General features: G+C 37.2%; 1 protein-coding gene across 2 annotated transcripts; it reads right to left on the bottom strand.

Moving 5' to 3' along the window:
• Window positions 1-256: 256 nt before the first annotated feature.
• On the bottom strand, window positions 257-21,017 carry dctd (dCMP deaminase). Of its 2 annotated transcripts, XM_079854585.1 has the most exons (6): window positions 20,876-21,017; window positions 17,659-17,770; window positions 16,502-16,637; window positions 11,196-11,312; window positions 4,696-4,792; window positions 257-1,050 (listed from the first exon to the last, which is right to left on the bottom strand). In XM_079854585.1, exons 1-6 carry the CDS (start codon window positions 20,914-20,916, stop codon window positions 948-950), a joined length of 606 nt encoding a protein of 201 aa, XP_079710711.1. In that variant the 5' UTR covers window positions 20,917-21,017; the 3' UTR covers window positions 257-947. The 2 variants fall into 2 exon arrangements, with proteins under 2 accessions (XP_079710711.1, XP_079710710.1); XM_079854584.1 differs by lacking the exon at window positions 11,196-11,312 and having other exon boundaries at window positions 20,876-21,003.
• Window positions 21,018-21,248: the final 231 nt, after the last annotated feature.

Here is a 21,248-nt window from a genome sequence, read left to right as displayed (position 1 = left end):
AGATTTATGTTGTTAAAAGATCTCTGCATTATCAAATCCCAGGAGGAATAGTGAATAGTAATGACCAAATGATGCTCAGAAAAAAATTTCCAATTATTCTGTTAAGAAATATTATTCATTCCAAAGTCTGTTGTGTGTGATGGGAAAAACCGTTCAGTGATGTATGCATGCCTCATAAAAAAAAATAGCTGTGTGGGCAGATTTATTTTGTGTTGTGTAACAAAAAAAAAAAAAAAAAATCTAAATCTCATAGGATGCCTATGAACCAGAAATTTTATTCAGTTTTTATTTTGAGAGCGTGATCCTGGAATAACGATAGTTGCAAATAAAATGCAAGTCTTTTTATTAAAACCAGAAGTTGTGGGCTCTAACCTGCACAGACACATGCACAAAACAATACGGATTGCGGTTTGACAAAATATGAGGTTTATCTGCTGAGTTTCTTACAAAAGCTTATGAATATGAGCAAAACAGTCATCAGAGGTTTATTGAAGGAAAGGGTAATTTACCGTTTTTGTATGAGTGAAATGAACATCAAAATCTAATCAGCCTTATCATACAGCATACAAAAAAATTAAAAGACAAAGGTAAATAATTTGATTTGGTTAATGTTGGCATCCAGTTTGATTTTAATTTCCTCATTGTCAACCCATTCATAAATACTGAAACTCTAAAATAATCAATTTAAAATAGGCACATCAGCCAAGGTCACTTACCGGCCGCTATTGTATAAATTGATAAAAACTACTTTAACTACTGTCAATTTCAGCAAGTTTCAAGATTTGAAGAAACGAAGATTTAAAACAAAATTGCACGACAGTGAACTATATCTATTTAGTACCCATTTAGTATCACTCAAACCCATAAAGACCTTCACCAGTACATAAACAAGGTGAACAATGTGTCTGTTTTATGAATACTTAATGTCACGCTCCAAGTTCCTTGGCTTATGATGACTGTACGCCCCCAAAACCACTGGAAGTGTTCAATCCGGGGTGGTTGATTGAATTAAAATCAATGACAATCTTTCCATGCTTCGGCTTGAATTGCCTGTAGGACAGAAATAAGAACAGAAAAAATATATAAATATATTATTGAAGCTGAAGCATGTCCAAATAAAACACAAGTAGTTTGTCACTCTTGTCAAATCAGAGACATTTTAAAACACCTTTATAAAATTGACAAAGAGAATTCACTTCTTGTCCTCATTGTCCAAGTTGTCACACCTATAATTCACCTCAGCATGCTGGAGTTGAGGAAACCAATTACACACTAGTCCTCGTGAGAGAACACAAGCAGCGTCCCCTCCAAAAGGCAATCCCACCAGGACCAAGCACCTCAACATCTCAAGAGAAAATACCCTGCCAAGAAGAACCAAACCAGCAGGTGGTAAACTCCTCCCCCCCCCCCCCCACACCCCCACACCCCCACACCCCCACACACACTTTTAGCCTTTCTTCCATCTTCACCACAAATCTTGCTTTTCTGTTCCTTTTATTTTTCTTGTTCTCAATTCACCTTCTATCCCACTCTTTTTACTCTTCATTCTTTTATGAACCCCTCCCTCTCAGTGTGAGATGAGCTGGATGTGGCAAAAATCTATTCCTCATTGAACCTCTATAACAACAGAAGCCAATCCATACAAATAGAATCTCCACTGACAGAAAAATTATTAAAGACTTCGTCCACGAACATTCACAAAGCTTGGACTCTCGCTCTCCCATGTTCCTTAATGCAAAGCCGGCATCAGTTGATGCCTGAGCAAATTGATTCATCATCTTATTCAGAATTCAAAATGCAGAACTCTGCACAGCAATGGTGAGGTTTCAATCCTTCATTTCTCATCATCTGGCACTTAAAATGAATAAATAAAAAGCTGAAAACATATGATCTACTACTGCAGTTCATTGTCTGAGTCAAAGTCAGATGTAAACTTTTATCAGACATGCAAGTAGCGCATTGAATTCCTTTTTCCGCAGGTCGAAAATGTGCATAAGGAAACATTATATGCAAACATAATATAAACAAAATATTAAGTATAAGAATAAACTACAAACATACATCCATCCATACATAGATACATACATACATACATAGATAGATACATACATCCAGTGCAAAAGTCTTAGGCACGTTAGTATTTTCACCCCAAAAAATGGTTTTAAGGCAGTTATTTGTATATTTTGCTGTAGTGTGTCAGTACAGTAGGAAATATCAGTTTACATTTCCAAACATTAATTTTGTCATTAATTGTAATAATCCAATGACATTTTTGTATGCACAAGGAATGTCAACAGCCAGTGCTCCACACGGAGATCTGATCTCACCATTATCGTGTCCATCTGGGATTACATGAAATAGAAATAACTGAGTCAGACTAAATACAGAAGAACTGTGGCAACGCCTCCAAGACGTTTGAAGAAACCAACTTCTATTAACTAAATCAAATCAATATTTGGTGTGACCACCCTTTGCGTTTTAAACAGCTTTTGTCCAGGTACACTTGAACATAGTTTTTCAGGTAGCTTTGCAGGAAGGTTTCTTCAAGCATCTTGAAGACGTGGCCGCAGTTCTTCTGGATTTAGCCTCTCTCGGTTTTTTCTGTTTCTTCATGTAATCCCAGATGGACTCTATGATGGTGAGATCAGATCTCCGTGTGGAGCACCAGCTTTTGTCAGACTCCTTGTGCATACAAAAATGGATTATTACAATTAATGAAAAAATGAATGTTTGGAAACGTAAACTGATATTTCCTACTGTACTTTCACACTACGTGGTTAAGACTTTTGCACAGTACTATATTCATTTGAACAAACATTAAACACCACCCTCCTCTAATCCCTAGTACTCTACAATCAGATTTATTTTCTGAAATACTTTATTAAACATTCTACAAAACATTTATTTTATAATATGAAATCTAACTAACTTTTTTTTTTAAAATGTTTTGCTTGAAAAGTGTTTTAGTTCTATTTCCTTAAAATAAACACCACTTGGTTTGATATTTTGTTATATAAATGCTATACCATGCCTACATTTATGAGAGGCTTAAATGTCCAAATACTTGGCACAGATGGACACAGACTATATGGACATTGGGTCAAAAAAAAATTGAAATTGTGATGGGTGTGGAATAGATTTTAATATCTTTATTAAATAGCCTATGGCTCTGCAATCAAAGGGCTGAAGAAATGGAAATGCAGAGATCCATAGTAATGCTGGAAGTATTGGAGAACAACCTTCAAAAAGCGGCAGCAGGGGAATTAACCTTGCTACCCTCAAAGACAGGCAAGAGGCATGAAAGTATCTTCAAGGATTTCCTGATTTTCATCTTCAGGCGGATCTACTCCTTTTGTCTCCTCAGGCTCATGTCCCCCCAGTTCTATTTGATCTGACTCTGATGAAAGGCTTCAGAGTTTATTTACCGTGCATCTATATATAGTGTGTACATGCAACTGGGAAGATGAGATTTCCGTCCAGTCCGTTCTTGCTGTAGTTCCTGCTGGCTCTCTCTAACATAAAGAGGACTTTGTTAGGACTGCAAACCCCACAGAGAGTTCAGTTAAGTTGTCAGTTAACCCTGTATCTCATTAAAAAATAAAAAAGTGAAGGGCTTCTTCGCTCACATTATGCATTTAAACTAAAGGTTTTAAATGTTTGCATTTACATTTTGCTCTTTTAATCCCTGTATTCTTGAACTTTAAGCTGACACCTTCGGCGTGGTACTCATTCTGTTCGGACTGTCTGATGGATCACACACACACTTAATTTTAAGGTGACGATGTTGATGATCTTTGAACTGTCGACTCAAACTTCTTTGTCATGTTTGTCTGTTCAGTCTGACTGTATATGTTTATGTTCTAAACTTTGTTTGTTAATATGTCATTTATGTTTTGTAAAACACCTTAATTACAGATTAAAAGTGTCATACAAAAGTATTTAAGTTTTTATATATTATCATTATTATTGGAAGTAGTAGTAGTGACAGTCACTGATGCCAACATGCATGAGGGGAAACCAGCTCAGCTCCATCGTGAATAAAACAGCTTTTCTAGGCCACTGATATTACTGCAGTCTCCATCTCATGTAGATATACATCATTGTACATCATATTTTGTAATACTACTACTCATCTCTTTGTTTGCCAGGTATGAAAAATACAACATTACAATACAATACATGATTTTATTTTAATCATCCACCAGGCTAGTCTCTTAAAGTAACAGTACACAGTTCTCTAAACAAGCCACAAGACTTGAGGTATCATTCATGTCCACTGCACAAACATATGTTTGTGTAGAGGTGTGTGTATAAAACAACAGTAAAATATAAAAATATATAATTAGTAATATATAAAACGTCATTGATATGACTAGTCAATTGTGGCTGTTTATTGCACTTTTGAGGTTGTCATGAAGGTGATACGATTTGGCTTCCTATGGAGTATGAGACAAATCCAGACTTGTGCACAGTGCTTACTCATTTTTCCCCAAGCGTGTCTTTTTTCGAAGGCTCACAGAAGCTTTTTGATGCTTTAGGTCACACATACACCCACACATCTGAGGGTCAGGCTCCGTTACAGCCTTGATTGTACAATCGTTCGGGCCAGTCAGATCCGACAGGAATGCAAATGAACCCTCTTAATTTCCAAGCCACACACCAACCCCTTACTAAGGTCAGACTCGAGAGACTTACTTGTACGTGATGCCCGCCAAGTTAAGCAGACGTCTGGAGGCAGTCATTTCTGGAGTGTCATGGTATTTGTCTGACAAATAGATCACATCCTTTATACCTGTAAGGCAGAGACAGCAGAAGAATAGTGTGGGTCAGACAAATGCACACACAAAAAAAAAAAAACAGAAGGAGAAATTCAAACAAACAGGCCCAAAGAGAACAGGGACCCAAAATAGCCTGTTAGGAAAGAACAAGAGCTTGTGCTAGGGGAGAAGTCGATAACTTGTCGCTGCAGGCTCAAGCCAATATCAACCAATCCCAATTGAAACGAAATCTGCCCTGCTGGCGTCTAAAAAACGTGGGGCATTTGGCAGCACCCCCACGCATCCTGCTGACTACTCACAAGCGGCCCACATGAGGAGAGTCTATAAAAGGCCCTGTTAGCCAAGCTTTACAGAGAAACACGAGGAATCTGGTAAAACCACTTAGACTCCCTCTTGCCCTTAACGCTTTCAGAGGTGAAAAAGAGTAAACCAACATAGCCAATGGTTGTTGCAACTGCAGGTGAATATATCGGAGAGAGACACCACCCCAAAATACACAGCGTCTCCATCAAGTACTTTTATCTGCACAGGAGGAGAAAAGTGCTCTGATCGAAGCCAAAATGACTTGCAGAGTGAATTCCACCTTTCATTAAAGGCTGTCATTACAAGCATGGGGCTTCTCCATGGAATTATTTGACCAATTTAAGAGGCAACAGATGAAATTACCATGAAACAGCCTGGCTATGCCATCTTAAAACCATGCCATCTTTTGTTGGTGACATTTCATGGTGCATAGGGGGGAGGGAAAACTTCTCATCTGGCTTTTTAAAATAAAAAGCAAGCACTCAAGGTCCAAAAAAAGCCCTCAAACCATTTAAAGTGTTCCAACTAAAACCTGACGTGATACCTAAAGGAAAAGGCCGAAGAAATTGCACGAGTGCTTCCATGTAAACATGCCTTTCCATGAAAAGAACATGAGGATAAGTATCGAAGCTGCATAAAACACTTCCAAGACGACAAGCTGTCCAACAGAAGGGAAGCTTCTGATAGAAGGTGGAGCAGAACTCTGGAGATGCCACGTTTCCAGAATGCTCTCCGGAGATGAGGTGACAGGACAGTCCCTCAGTCCCTCCAAAAACAGTCACAGGAAGTGACAAGATGGCAGCTGCTTGGGAGCTGAACACTTTAATTCCTCAGAGAGAGGAGAGGCTCTAAAGCCGCGCTTCAGAAACGCTGTCGCTGGCACCGAGAAGCTAAAGTGCAGGGGGGACATCAACATGGAAGCCAGAGGAAGAGAAAATGATTGGTGTCATTTCATACAGTAAGATTGAGAGATGGACACGTTTGAACTGCATTTGAAATGAGCAGTAACACTTTCTCACTGGAGGAATAGCTACAGAATTAGATACAGAAGGGGCGAAATGTAATATCTAGGGTATTCAATTTCACATTTGTCGTGAACAAAATTATAGATCGAGAAAAAAGGGGGAGAAAGTACAGTGAAAGATCTCAGTTTAGAACAAGAACAGTTGTCAATGAGTGCGTTTACATGCCCCCTCATAATGCGATTATAATAGGATTTTGGCAATATTGCGATTAAACTTTACCTCATGTAAATGCAATACTTCGATCAAACTAATGCGATTAAGCTCATAATTGTAGTAAGCATATTCGCATTGAACTATGTAGTGTACGACGATTTTAAATCACAATAAACAGGCATGTAAACACCTTAATCGCATTATTGCCGCTCTGACCAAAGTGTGCATGTGCTCGGACGTACGCGGATGGCGTGTGTTTTCACACAACGTCATGAATGAACTCTGTGACATAATTCTGAAGTTTTCCCTTTACTCTGAATCGCTAAACTTGGTCAACAGTCTCTGCTCCGTATCTTCATCTAGATGGCGCAATGTTCATCACGGCGCCAAATAATATCCAATACATCCATAAAAATGTATTTTGAATTTGATGCGAGTAGATTAAAACAATGGCCAGTAACATTTATACTGTATGCCTATCTGAGTGTGGAATAACCATACTTATTAGCAAATAATCAAAATAATGAAAATTGCATGTAAACTGGAGTGAATAGATCTGCTGGTGTCATTTAAACATCTTACTGCGATTAAAACCTTACTCTGATTATTAGAAATAATCACATTATTGGTGCACAAGTAATCATAGTCATTTGACCAAGAAGAAGGCAAACTTTGTGTGGGAAGTCAAACGAAAGCTTTGTCGCCGGGTACAAAAATGCATACCACTGGCACCAAAATAAAACAAAATATTCCTTTTAATAAATCCCTCTGGTTGTAATTAAATTATGTTAGTTTTCTGTTAAAGAAGCACACACCAGCAATATCAAAAGGTTTACCACGTACATAGAAACAAGATACAGCCCGGATGCCTTTATAAGAGAATCAGGGTGGATTCGCATTCCAAGTCTACTAATATTCCCTTTATCCTCATGTTTTTTACATGCAGAGGCTTTTGTGTTTCTTCATATCGTGAGGCTTTACAACTTCTAGTAAACAAACATGGCCAGAACACCTTCAAAATTAACCAACAGCGACGACACCCCGACTCGATTCTTTTAAACTCAGCATTCAAACATTAAACATCCGCTTGGTTCAGCTCCATCTGATTGGCATCATCAGAGGGCGTTTTTAATGAGGTCGGACGATCATTTTTAGCAGCGTTTTGTTGCATCCTATAGAGAGCGTGGAGACGAAAGGGAAAGAAAGTGCTGTGTGTGTTCCTTAATGATGCCAGAGCATTGAGAAGAAGCTGACACCCCACTGAGAGATGGGCCGGGGCAAGGCCAAGCATCCTGAAGATCAGACGGCATCGGAGCGTGTGTCATGCTATCTTCAGCACACAGCTTCAGTAGGCTTTGCCACAAGTGTGCATGGAGGGGAGAGAGAGAGAGAGAGAGAGAGAGAGAGAGAGAGAGAGAGAGAGAGAGAGAGAGAGAGAGAGAGAGAGAGAGAGAGAGAGAGAGAGAGAGAGAGAGAGAGAAAGAGAGAGAGAGAGAGAGAGAGAGAGAGAGAGAGAGAGAGAAGATCAGGACAAAAAGACTTGGAGGGGAGGAGAGAGAATGGGGAAGAGGGTGTTAAGAGAGTTCAACAGATAAGAAGAGATTGAAAATAACAACAGAGCAGGGTTTGGAGAAGGAAAAATAAGAGGAAGACAACCTGTCACTATGTAGGCTGTATCTAAGCAGCCAAGAAGGCTCACAAAGAAGCTGGCTGCTCAAAGTGACGCCCACTGCAGGTTTCTCAGTATGGCAGGATGACCATAGAGAACCTCAGTTTCCACCTGTCTCCACTGTCATTTCATCTGCAGCCACATCAGCACTGACAAGGTTGCCACTTTAAAAAAAAAAAAAAAAAAAGCTCACTGTTTGTAGAGCGGTTCATCTTGTGTTTACCTCAGAAAAAATAAATATTAAATGTGTTTGAAGTGGAAAGTACATAAAGCATAATAAAGAGTTATTTTTAAGCATACTTATAGTCATTCTTGTTGCTAAATTGTTGTATTGTTAGAAAGAGGACAATGAAACTATACAGATGCAACAATGAATTAAAAACTAATTTATGAATATAAATTGGACTATACTTGAGGTATATGCATGGCAGAGGGCATTCAGACTGTGTTCACATCGATAGAAACAGTTTGAGGGCACATGTCACACTTACATTCACACGTCACAGTGCAAGACAAAACTGTTTAAGAGCTCAGCAGAGATTGCATTTAGTTAACTTAAAGAAAACCCTAAAGAGGGTAAACAAGTTATTCAAATGATTTCTCACTGAAGCAGTTTTGGTGCTACTGCTGAATTTACTTTTTTCTTTTTTTAAAACATCTCTGGTGCCAAAGTGACAATAGGACTGTTCATATTTGTTCCCTACATATTGAAATTTACAGCATGGTGCATTTTCCAGTGGCATATAACTTAGTGCTTTTAAATATGTGGTAAAAGGGACTTTTTGAATTGACATTGGCCAGACTGAAATAAATAAATAAAAATAGTGCGGTCAAATCGATTAATCGCATCTAACATAAAAGTTTGTGTTTATATAATATATGTGTGTATATATATATATTATTATATTTATATATACACTGCCGTGCAAGAAGTTTTGGATCGGTAAAATTTGTAATGTTTTCAAAAGACGTCTCTTATGCTCAACAAGGCTGCATTTATTTGATTAAAAATACCAAGGAAAAAAACAGTAATATTGTTAAATATTACAACAATTTAAAATAGCTGTTTTCTATTTGAATATATTTTAAAATGTAATTTATTCCTGAGATGCAAAGCTGAATTTTCAGCATCATTACCCCAGTCTTCAGTGTCACATGATCCTTCAGAAATCATTCTAATTCTATTATGTAAATTTGATGTTCAAAAAACATTCATTATTTTTATCAATGTTGAAAACAGACAATTTTCTCAGGATTCTTTAAATGAATAGAAAGTTCTATTACATTTATTTGAAATAGAATCTTTTGTAACATTATAAATGTCTTTACTGTCCCTTCTGATCAATGTAATGCATCCTTGCTGAATAAAAGTATTGATTTATAGAAAACAGTTGTTTTAAATTGTAATATTTCACTATATTACTGCTCTTTTTTTTGTATTTTTAATCAAATAAATGCAGCCTTAGTGAGCATAAGGGACTTCTTTTAAAAACATTAAAAAAATCTTACAGATCCCAAACTTTAGAACGGCAGTGTATATTTTAGTGCTGTCAAACAATTAAAAAAAAATAATTAATCACACATTTTTTCAGTAATTGATCAAGAATCGCATTTAAAAACATTGGAGTTTTTAATATTTTTATATTGTAATAGTTTCACAGTTACGCTCCAAATTAATGTACAAACAACTTAAAGACAGTATATTTTAAATATTTGTTGTAATAGCATATTTTTATGAATACATACATATACATTTTAGACATTCAGCATTACAGTATAATTAAAAGCTATCAATTTCAACATTTATTAGGCTTTAAAAATATTTTTTAATTTAGGGAAACTTAATTTTAAAGATTGTTTTAATCTTCACATAAACCCTTAGCCTGACTTCGTCATACTCATATTCTAGTCAGAATGTGAGTCTGATACCGCTCCAGAGATTTGATTATGGGGCGTGTCTCAACCGAACTAGGAAAAAAAAAAACTCTGCACTCAATTGGATAGACCTACAACCAATCAGAGCAACGGAGTAAATGACGCATGTTCTTCATTCATATTTTCAACCAACAAAATGTCGCGGGCGCGGCTCTCTGTTCCTCTTTTAAAATGAATGCACTGTCGATATCTTCTATAACAGACGCGATGGCGGAATCTACACATGATGTTTCATAAACAAAGTTCGGGAGGAGCACGTACAAATAATCAATCCAATATCAACTTGTCATCAAACAATACCATGTCTAACGTTACCGAGGAAGCATATTCACTCTGTCAACTTACCTAACACTCCTTGACAGTTTTTCAGCATCCCTCGGTCCCTCCACCACCCCGAATCCTCACTCTTGTCTTGTTCTCTCACAACCAGGAACACGGGGGGAGTATGGCTACCGAGCCCACAGCCCTCTCCTCGGACAGCACGTCATATACGCATTTATTCTGTCTTACTTATTTGTGTGAACTCGTGACATCTCATATAGCCTACGCATTTATTCTATCTGACTTATTTGTAAGTGTGAACTCGTGAAATCTCAATTCTCCAGCTGCAGTCGTCTTTGTTGTAAACTAATTCAAATCAAGCGCTCTTTGGTGACGTGGGTGATTACGTAACCGCAGACCATCTGTCCATCATCGATTAAAGCCCGCCCTGGCAATTTGATTGGCTCGACCTTCTAGGAGCCGAGCATAATTACTCCTCAATGGATCGAGTCCAGACCGAACTTCCCGACCAAAAAATGTTGTGGGCGGGGTTCGGGCTGGCACCCAGGCTAATAAACCCTTTATAATAAATGTAATTTACCTGTGGCCTTCCTATCTCTGTATTTTTAATGGAACAGATAGGCCTTATTTTTTTCAGTGTGAATAATTGTAAGACTCAGCACATCACTGACAAAATATTTTTAAAATAAAACGTGCATATCTTACTGTTTCCTACTGTCTGTGCACTACACAACAGCACAGCTGCATTCATCAGTTCTTGATTAGGTATCAAAATTAATCATGAAATTTCACTGGTACTGACCATCATGAGTCATGACAGCACTAAAAGGGACGTATCTTTTACACGCCAATGTTGCAGCAAAGAAACAGAACATAACTGTGATCAAAGTATTAATTCACTGATGCCTGTTACGAAATGAATATGACAATTAGCTGTTTACCTGTCACCACAGATTCAGTGTGCTACTATGATTCCTGAACAGTGGAAATAAAAGTGCTGAAAAACCTAGACATGCACAGTTAGAAACAAATGCTCAGATACACTCTCACCTGCTTGAATAATGAGTTTGGCGCACTCGTTGCAGGGGAAGAGCGCTACATACATAGTGCAACCCTTGACATCTGCAGAGTTCTTATTCATGATGGCGTTCAGCTCTGCGTGACACACTGCAACAAGACATGAAAGACCTGTTAGAAGCGTTCAGAGGTCACAAAGGCGCATACATGCAGCACAGAATGATGAATCATAGCTATGATTAACAATTCTGCTTCACAACAAACATGGATTGAGCTTTCTTAGCTTGTCAACATTGCACCACTCCACCAGAAAAAGGCTCCAGTCACCAGTTCACTGTTATAAAGGAAAAAGATTTGAAAGCATGAGTCTGAACAGATGTCAGCTCTCCACAACATCACCCAGAAAAAGCCCTGTCTAATCACTCACTCTGCTCGCCTTAATTACGGAGAATGAATTGGCCCATCAGCGGTGGCACATTACCACTGCACCACAAAACACCGGCCTGACACACGTTTATTTTGGCAGAGCTTCAGCACAAGGCAGAGAGAGAGAGAGAGAGGGCATGTAGTTATGATGGAAGAGAGATATCAGTAATTCACACAGAAACGCACACTCATTGTGTGTTTTAACTGGAAGCAGGCACACACATAAAGCAGAGAGAGTGTGCATGATAAAGCTCATGATGGAGTACGATCAAATGAGTGAACATGGGAGGGGCTGAGCTATTAAATCTATCAAACATTTGATGCACATTTAGTATTAATCTGACTGGACTGTCATTTATTTAAAAGGTAGCATGGAAGATATTGCTATATGGACTGCAGCAAAATAAAGCATAGCATCAACTAACATTTTTCTCTGTGGTTGCAGCATATAAACACTGTATCCTATTAGAGAACGAGGTGAAAGTGTCATTATATTCTCAGGGCAAAGAAAATAAAAAATAAAAATCACATTAGGCCAATAAGTCTTATATTTGGTATTTCAGCATCCTCTAGTGGCACAATACTATACAGACAATTCATTATTTAAATCATTTTTACTGTTGCTAATACTTGATGTATTAAAATGTCAAGCAGTCCTCATCCACCCTCATAAACACTGTGAACAACAAATTGAATTGGCTTCCTTAAACCCCTTAACTTAAATTAAAATTTAGCATTTTTTACACTTAAAATTATACAAATGGCTACAAGTTAAAAGTTACATATATTGTAGATTGATTTTGATTAAATTATGTTATTTTCAGTTTCACGCTTCAGTTTTGTAGTATTCCCCCCAGATTTGCACACATTTTTGCTCCAAATCAAATGTTGTAATGCTGTGACACTGTAGCGCTCTATTTGGACATGGACTTCTTTTACTTAACCAATAGAACTAAATCAGAACTAAAAACCACTCTGAACATCTAGCCAAACACAAAAGCCTGAGGATTTTGTCTAAACATCATGTACAAATTTTTTTTTTTTTTTTTTTTCAGAAAAATCCTGCTCTGGACTATTTTATGAAACAAACACAATTATTCTACTTTAACAACTTATTCAAAATGTCCTCTAGTGGTGCTTTAAGTTTTTTCCTGCCTCACTTGCTAATAATACAGTAATAAAGAAATGCCCGATATGTGGTATCCTTTAGATATAATACCCTTATATTTCAGCCATCACTTCTGCACCTGTAAACATTGTAATATAAAAATCAACTTAATATGATTGATTACACTCCAAATCAATGAGACTCTAAACTATGGTTCTTAAGACTAGAGCTGCCCCCAACTAAAGATTTTCCAAGTCGGCTGTAAGTCATTGATTTTAGCCATTAGTCGATTAGTTAGGGGAGAAATACTAAGCAATTCACAATAATGAGCAATTCAAATATAATTAAGCGCTCAAGCGCACGCATAAAACTTGCCGCAGCAACACCAGCAAATATCTCATTAACTTTTCTGAGATTAGAAGGCAAACAAAATACATAACCTATAATACACGTATCTTAAAAATAACGAAACTTAATGAAAATATTTTTCAAATGTAAAACATAAATATAAATTATAAGCAAATTATTAAATAAATATTCCGCAAACTGGAACACTTAATAGAGAAATGCCAGTGCAAACATAATCAGGTTGACTGACAAGTAGCCTTAACGAAGCATGAAAACGGAATGAAGAAGGTTTTTTAGAGGACAGAACTCAAATATAATAAATATATTATATAAAAACAAATAAATGAATAGAAGAAAACTGAAACACAGAGGTTTCTTTGCAATTCAGAGGCCCGTTTCAAAGAAACAGTTGTTGGCCCCACCCGTCCCAATGAGAACAAAGACAAAATCATTGTATGCAATGTGATTGCAATTACTTTATCTGTCATACCAGACTCCAGAAAAGTTATATCATGGATTAAACAACATTTATCACATGAAAACAAAAAAACAAAGCTTTCCAAACTCCATGATCTGTGGAACCAAACCAAATTTCTTTTTAAAATTTAAATTTTAGGATCAATGTAATGAAAATGAATACAGTCCCTAAGTTTTTATACTCGTTCCTAAACTATACCTATTAACATTAAGAAATTTTTTTTTTGCTCATTTAAACAAGATAATCTCCTCTTATATTTGGAACAAGAAACCCCCCAGAATACGTCTGTGTCTGTGCAAAACCCAAAAGAACAGACGGGGGTGGCTCTCCCAAATTTTCAATTGTATTATTGGGCTTGTAACCTAAGAGCTCAGACTTACTGGCAAGGTTCACATTACATAAACTACTCACCAGACTGGGTCCAGAGAGAATCCTCAGCTTGCCTTCCCTTCTCACTTTCAGCCCTCCTATTCTCACCCTTACCACTGGGTCTAGACTCTCACTCGTTGGACCCTACGTTATGGAACTCCGTCCAGATTTGGGCCCAAATTCGCAAATATTTCGGATGGCAGAGGGGTTCAATCTGTGCCTCAGTTGCTAGAAATCATAGAATCACTCAGCCTCTAAATGACCAGGCATTTTTGCTATGGCAAGAAAAAGGTATCTTAACATTGAAAGATCTTTTTGCTGATGGTTGCTTCTTGTCTTTTGCACAGTTTAGAATCTCAATTTAAAATACCTAAAGCCCACTTTTTCAGATATCTACAGGTACGTGATTTCACACCTAAGAATTTTATTTCTTTTCATTCCCTTCAAGGTCGAAACCCTATTGATCAACTTTTTCCTGAAGACCCAGAGCAAAGAGGCAACATATCTAGCTTGTATAAAACTTACATCATTATTATCCACTTCTGTTAATGCACAAAGAGATTCCTGGCACCTGGACCTTAATATCTGCCTGACGGACGAGGAATGGGATGAGGCTAAATATAGGATCCATGGCTCTTCTGTCTGTGCTAGACACAGCCTTATTCAATTCAAAGTGGTACATAGACTTCATCTAAGGCCAATCTGGCAAAGATGTATTCCTCAGTTGATGTAACCAATGGATGCAGACTAATCTTATTTTAGAATAATTAGTAAAAATGTTTGTGCAAATCCTTTAACCACCATCTATGGCATTGCGTGTGAAAAAAAAAAACACTTAGTCAAAAAGTGAATTGGACTGTATAGCTTTTACTTCTTTGTTGGCAAGGCGCTTCATTTTAATTAATTGGAAACAGTCCTTTCCCCCTTCATTTAAACAGTGGGCCAGAGATGTTTTACAATTCCTAAGTTCGGAAAAAATAAGACTTAATTTAAGAGGCTCCAGGTTTAAGTTCACTGTCATGTGACGTCCTTTCATAAATTATCTTCAAAACAATTATAACTGTAAGCGGACGAACTGATGCTGGTGTCAGATTTTGCTTATAATTGTATATATGCTGTGATGATATGTGAATATGTTTGTTGTTGATTGTTGTTTAAACAAATTTAAAAAAAAAAAACTTTTTCAATTTAACATTCTGGGTCACTTTGTGGAGTCCAACTCAATTGGCTTTACTAAAAGACCAAAAAAAAAAAAAAAACATAATCCTGTCCACATAAACCAGGGAAAAAATATGCACAGTGCAGTGGATCAGTCGAGTGCCAGACTGATAAATCCTCTCCCAAGTTTTCACACCTTCCCTTTGGCAGTACAACCCATTCAAAGTCTCAGGTTGGCATGTGCCGACTTTAGGATCGCCAGCTCCAACTCATTTCCATTTCTCACACAAATAGCTGCCACAAAGTGACCTTGCCCATTCCCTCACTTAGCAGCTCCACCTTTATCTCTCCCATCAGCCCCATGCAGGTGAAAAGTAATCCATGACTGCCACCATGTGCTCAAAAGAGCATACACATCACCACACGGTGTTAACAGACACCTTACGCTGCATTAACAGAGCCTCAAACTGGTGGTAATGTGGGTGTTGTGTGCTGACCTGTCGATGTCAAACAGAGGCAGACAGACTGATAATTATGGGTAACTGATTCTAGCAGTTCAACAGCCAAGACTCCAGAGGCCTGTTTCATGAAGCTAGTTGAACTCAGAGTAGGTTTAGAGTTGACAAGTACATATAAATCCAACCTGGTTTAGGTCAGGTTCAACAGGCTCACAACGCTCTGTATAAACGTTCTGCCAACTCAGGTTTAAACGAAAACGTACGATTAACTCTGAAGCGCATGCACCTGAAAGTGTGACACGTGTGGCAAAACAGCCAATCACACGGAACATGGAGAGATTCACTTCTTTTGAGAGAGTCGGCACAATTCACTTCTCTGCTGAAGATTAAGAGATTGTTATGCAAAATATAATTAATTTAAATGCATTTGCAAGGTAGGAATAAACACCACTGCTGCAGCGAAACTTTGAGAAGGCAGCTGAAAGGAAATATCTGAATCAAACAAACTTATAATTTATATAATTTTACAAAGAGCTCAAAAGAATACTAATGTTTAAAAGCAAAATGTAATAATTGTAAATTATTATAATTACATGATTATATGAATTATACATAATTACAATTCATATAATAGAAATATAATAAATAGGTTAATTAGCAGCAAAATATGAGCAATTTTGTCTCTAAACTTCTTTCACTCTGAACTGCTTTCATTTGGAGCGAGAGATACAGGGAGAGTGGCTTTATTGCATCAGATACATGTCACAGCGAGCGAACTGGTCCAGTTTTGGTCTGCTCTAACCCTGAATAAAACCCGCTCCAGAGCAGGTTAGCCATGTAGGATAAGTTAGCATGATGATGAAACCCGCTAAGAACCAATCCATCTTCTTGAGCCCAAAAAATAGAATTTGCTCAAACAAATCTCACACTTGCCTGGGTAGCAACTGAAACCGGCTTCATGCAACAGGCCACAGGGATCAAATTCAGAACTCACCATAGGGGTATTTGGTGTCCAGCTTGTCATCAGCACTGCGAGACCAGGGCAGAAGGTCATCGTCACAACCGTTGGGCATACCATTGTAGCCAATACCCACTATCTTGTTCTCTTGATTCACGATACAGGCACCAACCTGAAATTAAATCAGTTTTAAGGAGTGGTGATACTGAACTTTTCATTTCATTGACTTTCATTCATACGCATGTGAATAAGGGAGACAGGACAAGCAAGTTCATGCAAATTTAGCTTCGTTTACCTGCAAATTCCTATCACTTGAAGACATGTGACCAATAGAAGATCGACAAGTCACGTCGTGAGCTGAATTAACAGAACGCATGGTGACAGCATCCTAATATACCTGCTGCCGTGCACATCATTATTGTTAATGTTATGTCATTAATGTTTTATCTCAGGATGCCCGAGCTAACTAGAGACTACACCAGCTCCAGTTTGGATTCAGCGTATTACGAAGACTTCCAGATGCCCCAACACCTGTGAAAAGTGTGAAATCCCAAGAGAACTTCAGATGACGCAAACTCTGAATGAATCAATCAATTATTATGATCAAAACTTGTAATAACTACTTCAATGAGCTCATTGCTTCTGCCTAAGATTAATACATGAAACATGATGTTATCTAATTGCATGATTTGTAGATGTACATATCTGAAATACATTACTTGGGCACAGTCACCTCTGATAACAGATAACTTTGTATTGTAGACCAACTGTAACGTAGAAACATGCATTTTCTGCTTTGAAACAAAGTGTGTATTGTGAAAAGCACTATAAAAAATAAATGTGAATTGAATTAATCAAACAACAAAAGACAGAGAAAATCACTCTTGTAGCTTTAAAAAAAGATTCATTATTCATATATTCAAAACTTGTCCCTACACTCCCTACAAAATCCCCACAATCATTCTATAATGATTCATTCTTTCCAAATAGAGCTATTCAAGTCATGAAATGTTTTCAAATTGTTTTAGTAGCGCAGAAAAACGAAATATTTCAATGTTAGTTTTTCCAATATCGTGCAGCCCTATTTAATTTCATATTGACTACTATCCAACCACATTTCAGATTGATGAGTGGTCACCAAATCAACCCACACTTCACATTAGTAGGACTGCAGGCAATCGATCTCTGGGTACCTGAGAACTGGGATCTTTGCTCCTCTGTGCTGATAAGAAGGCAACAGCCATGAAATACTCTGGCCACTCCAGGTAGTCCTGCCTCTTCTTTGTCAGACCTTCACTGTGTGTTCTAATGGATTGAAAGAATAAATGAAATTAAGAAAAAAATAAACACCTGTAGCCACGAGAGCACAAAAAAACAGACAAATCATTACATTTAGGGAAATATAGCACATGATAATATGTGTAAACACCAGTGTTGGGTGTAACTATTACTAAGTACTTGTACTAAGTAATTAGTTATTATTAATCTTATTATAGACCTAATCAGTCATATTTAACTCATAACAATATATTTTTTTATTGTGTGTGTATATATATATATATATAGTCTTTTTGTATAATATGTTTAATTGTATTTTACAGAGGTGTTTACAAGTTCTAGTTTTATGATAGTTGTAGTGTATTGTTGTAATGTTTAACCCTTTTTTCTAGTTTAGAGCCTAATAACATCTGGCAAAGGGACTACCAATGAAAACTAGCCTTTGGGCTAATTTGGGTACATTTACATTTATGAATGTTAATTAATGTACACTGTCCCTTTTCTAAATAAATAAATAGTTACTGTAATTTAATTAAGCAAGGGATTACTCTTAATTTTAATTACAGTTAATTCTGATGTAATTGGGCTAAATACTGTGTATAGACCAATCCGATCTCACGGCAATTCGTACGCATTTTATGAGGTGGCTAAATCGTACGACCTCACTAATACAAATTTGTAAGAATCAGGCTAGCCACCTTGTAAAATAAGTATGAAGCGTCATGAGATCAGACTGGTATAAACCAGTGGTTCTCAACTCCAGAGCCACTGCTCTGCACATTTTGTCTGTCTCTCTTATCTGACACACTCAGTTCAGTTCATGGAGTCTCTCCTAATGAGCTGATGATCTGAATCAGGCGTGTTAAATTAGGGAAGACAAACAAAATGTGTGGAGCAATGGATCCACTGGTATAAACTAGAACAATTATATATAAAACAATAGTGGGTTTAACATCAAAATGTATTGTCGGCTGTTAAAAAGTATGTTTATTATGTAATCTTCTCCCTTTAAATTGTTTGGTCAGTTTAAGGATATTTCATGCAATTTTATAGTATTTATTTGAAAGAATTAAAACAATTTCATGTCTATCCTTGTATTATTCAGCTGGTTGAGGTTGATTTGGGATTTAGAAAGGAATTAGTAATTAAATACTTTTTAGAGAGAGTAATTAGTACAGTAATCTAATTACACTGTTGAAGAGGTAATCAGTAACTAGCCATTCATTCATTTTTTTTTTAGAGTAACTTGCACTAGTGAACACAAATATGATTATTTTCACCAATATTTTAAGAATGTGAGAAAATTGAGGGCAGAATTTATATAATACTATTATTACCCTTAATATTAGCCAAATTATATAATTATTTACATTGTCGTGAACATTTAAGTGCCAGGCACATTGGCAGACAGATGTATTGGCAATATTCTGCTGTTTTGAGATTATCAGCATTGGCCAATATTCGTGCCCTCATGTCAGTTCAACAATCAACTAGGATACTTATCAAATGGATTGTGTACAATTTCTGTTTTCAAAAATGTATAAATAGTTTTCAGCATATGTGTGCGTGCATGTATCTCAGTTGCTAAACTTGTATGTTACATTGTACTACCGTTCAAAAATACATTTAAATAGTAATGTTGTGCAACAATATTAGAATTTAAAATAACTTTTAACATATATATTGTAAACTGTGATGAGAAAATCATCATTACTCCAGTCTTCAGTGTCACATGACCCTTCAGAAATCATTCTGATTTGCTGCTCAGGAAACATTTACAGTTAATGTTGAAAACTGTTGTGCCGCTTAATATTTCTGTGGAAACCATGATCATTTTAATTCAGGATTCTTTGATGAATATTAAGTTCAAAGAACAGTATTTATCTCAATTATAGATTAAATGATTATAATAAAGATTATAAATGTTTTACTGTCGTTGCCACATAAAGGTATGCATTTCTTTACAAAAAAAATATCTAACTGACCACAACCTTTTGAATGGTAGTGTACATTCATATCTGCATCTCCAGTATAGAAGATTCCTATTGCCTCAGCAGAGTACGACATCTTTACCTGATCTTAACACTGGCATCCCTGACGCCCAGCAATGACTGTCTACTCTATGTGTGAGAAGCACTGACAGACATGATCATCAGATGGTTTTCCTCCAGGGCTTTCCGTTTTAGTTAAGTGATATTACACCTTGAATGTCTTGTAATGGGCCCATCTGACTTGACTCACTCTTTTTCCTAGTGTCTCTGGTGATTCTCTCTTTTTTGAGCAGCTGTCAGAGCAGGTGTGTGTGTGTGTGTGTGTGTGTGAGTGTGAGTGTGTGTGAGAGAGAGAGAGAGAGAGAGTCTAATGGTGGAATACTTAGGGTTGATGATCTGAAGCTAATGGGCAGTGCAGTGAGACAATGCTGAGGTAGTCATTAAACAGTTTTAAAATGTGCAGTTATCTGAAAACCATTCACACGATATAGATGAAAATACAATGGGTTGTAGATTTTCCTTTTAAATCTAATCTGATTTGATTAGTGAGCCTCACTTACGGTCGCAATGATTTTGCCAGATATGTTCCTGGATCAACATATTTTGTTTATCCTGGACATTCCTTTCCGAAAACAGTCCTAACCCTATCCATACCCCTAATCCTTCCCATAAATTATCCCTAAAATTAGAGGGAAATGATGCAGCTAATTAACCCTGGTGTAAGCCTAAACTTGACATAACCTGATTAGTTGATTGCCATGTTTTTCCAGGATCAACAGAGCTGTTGATCAACTTGGTGAAATCACAGCCAGCTTCCAGGGCTGAAGATGCCAAACATGGCCACAAGAGAGCAGTAAGCATGAGATCCATCTTCACGTGCAACTATTTCTCAGTAGGCATATTTGTCAACAAGACAAAATAGCGTTTTTGTGCTAATGTGCCAGAAAACTGCCAACACACCGTTGTTGTTTTCACACAACGTTCAGTTCTGGTGAACCCTTTTTTTACAAAACTTATGCACTTCTCAGTAACGTTGCTCGAACACATTTCTCAGGAACACAAATCTAAAAGCATGTAATATCTCCACCTAGCATGTGCTGATTATGAATTTAACAGTAAAGCAATATATAAAACACGTTACCCGTTGAGCTGGGATGTGCCGTTCTTTGCCTTGTCGTCCATGTCTTCATCAGAAAGTGTCTGCAGTGCTCTTGGCTGGACGTCCACTGTGCAGAGCAGAAGAACTTCCCGCGAAAAACAAGAGACCAGCCCCCTCTTCCGGGTTTAGACTATATGAGGAGGAGCAAAGAGTTGAATAGCGCCATCTCTCCGCAATTATCCACACTGCAGCGAGTCTTTCTCTTTACATTCCAGCCACTCTATTGCATTTCTGTATATTAAAATACGTCGTACTCTTGCAGTTACTTCAGCCGCTCAGCAAAAGCGTTAAACGCGCGCTCGTTCATAAGATAGGCTACATCATTATGATTATTCTTCTGTAGCCTACTTTGTTT

Source organism: Squalius cephalus (assembly GCF_949319135.1).
Source record: "Squalius cephalus genome assembly, chromosome: 2".
Lineage (NCBI taxonomy): Eukaryota > Metazoa > Chordata > Actinopteri > Cypriniformes > Leuciscidae > Squalius > Squalius cephalus.
This window is presented reverse-complemented; position numbering and strand designations above follow the sequence as displayed.

What these genes read in the sequence shown, in the direction of transcription:
- dctd (XM_079854585.1), bottom strand. Translation starts at nt 20,916, where the DNA reads ATGGACGACAAGGCAAAGAACGGCACATCCCAGCTCAACGG. An exon ending in GGACACCAAATACCCCTATG is followed by an intron (nt 11,313 to 16,501) that starts GTGAGTTCTGAA and finishes GTCTTGTTGCAG; the next exon opens with TGTGTCACGCAGAGCTGAAC. An exon ending in TTGGCGGGCATCACGTACAA is followed by an intron (nt 1,051 to 4,695) that starts GTAAGTCTCTCG and finishes TCTGTCCTACAG; the next exon opens with GCAATTCAAGCCGAAGCATG.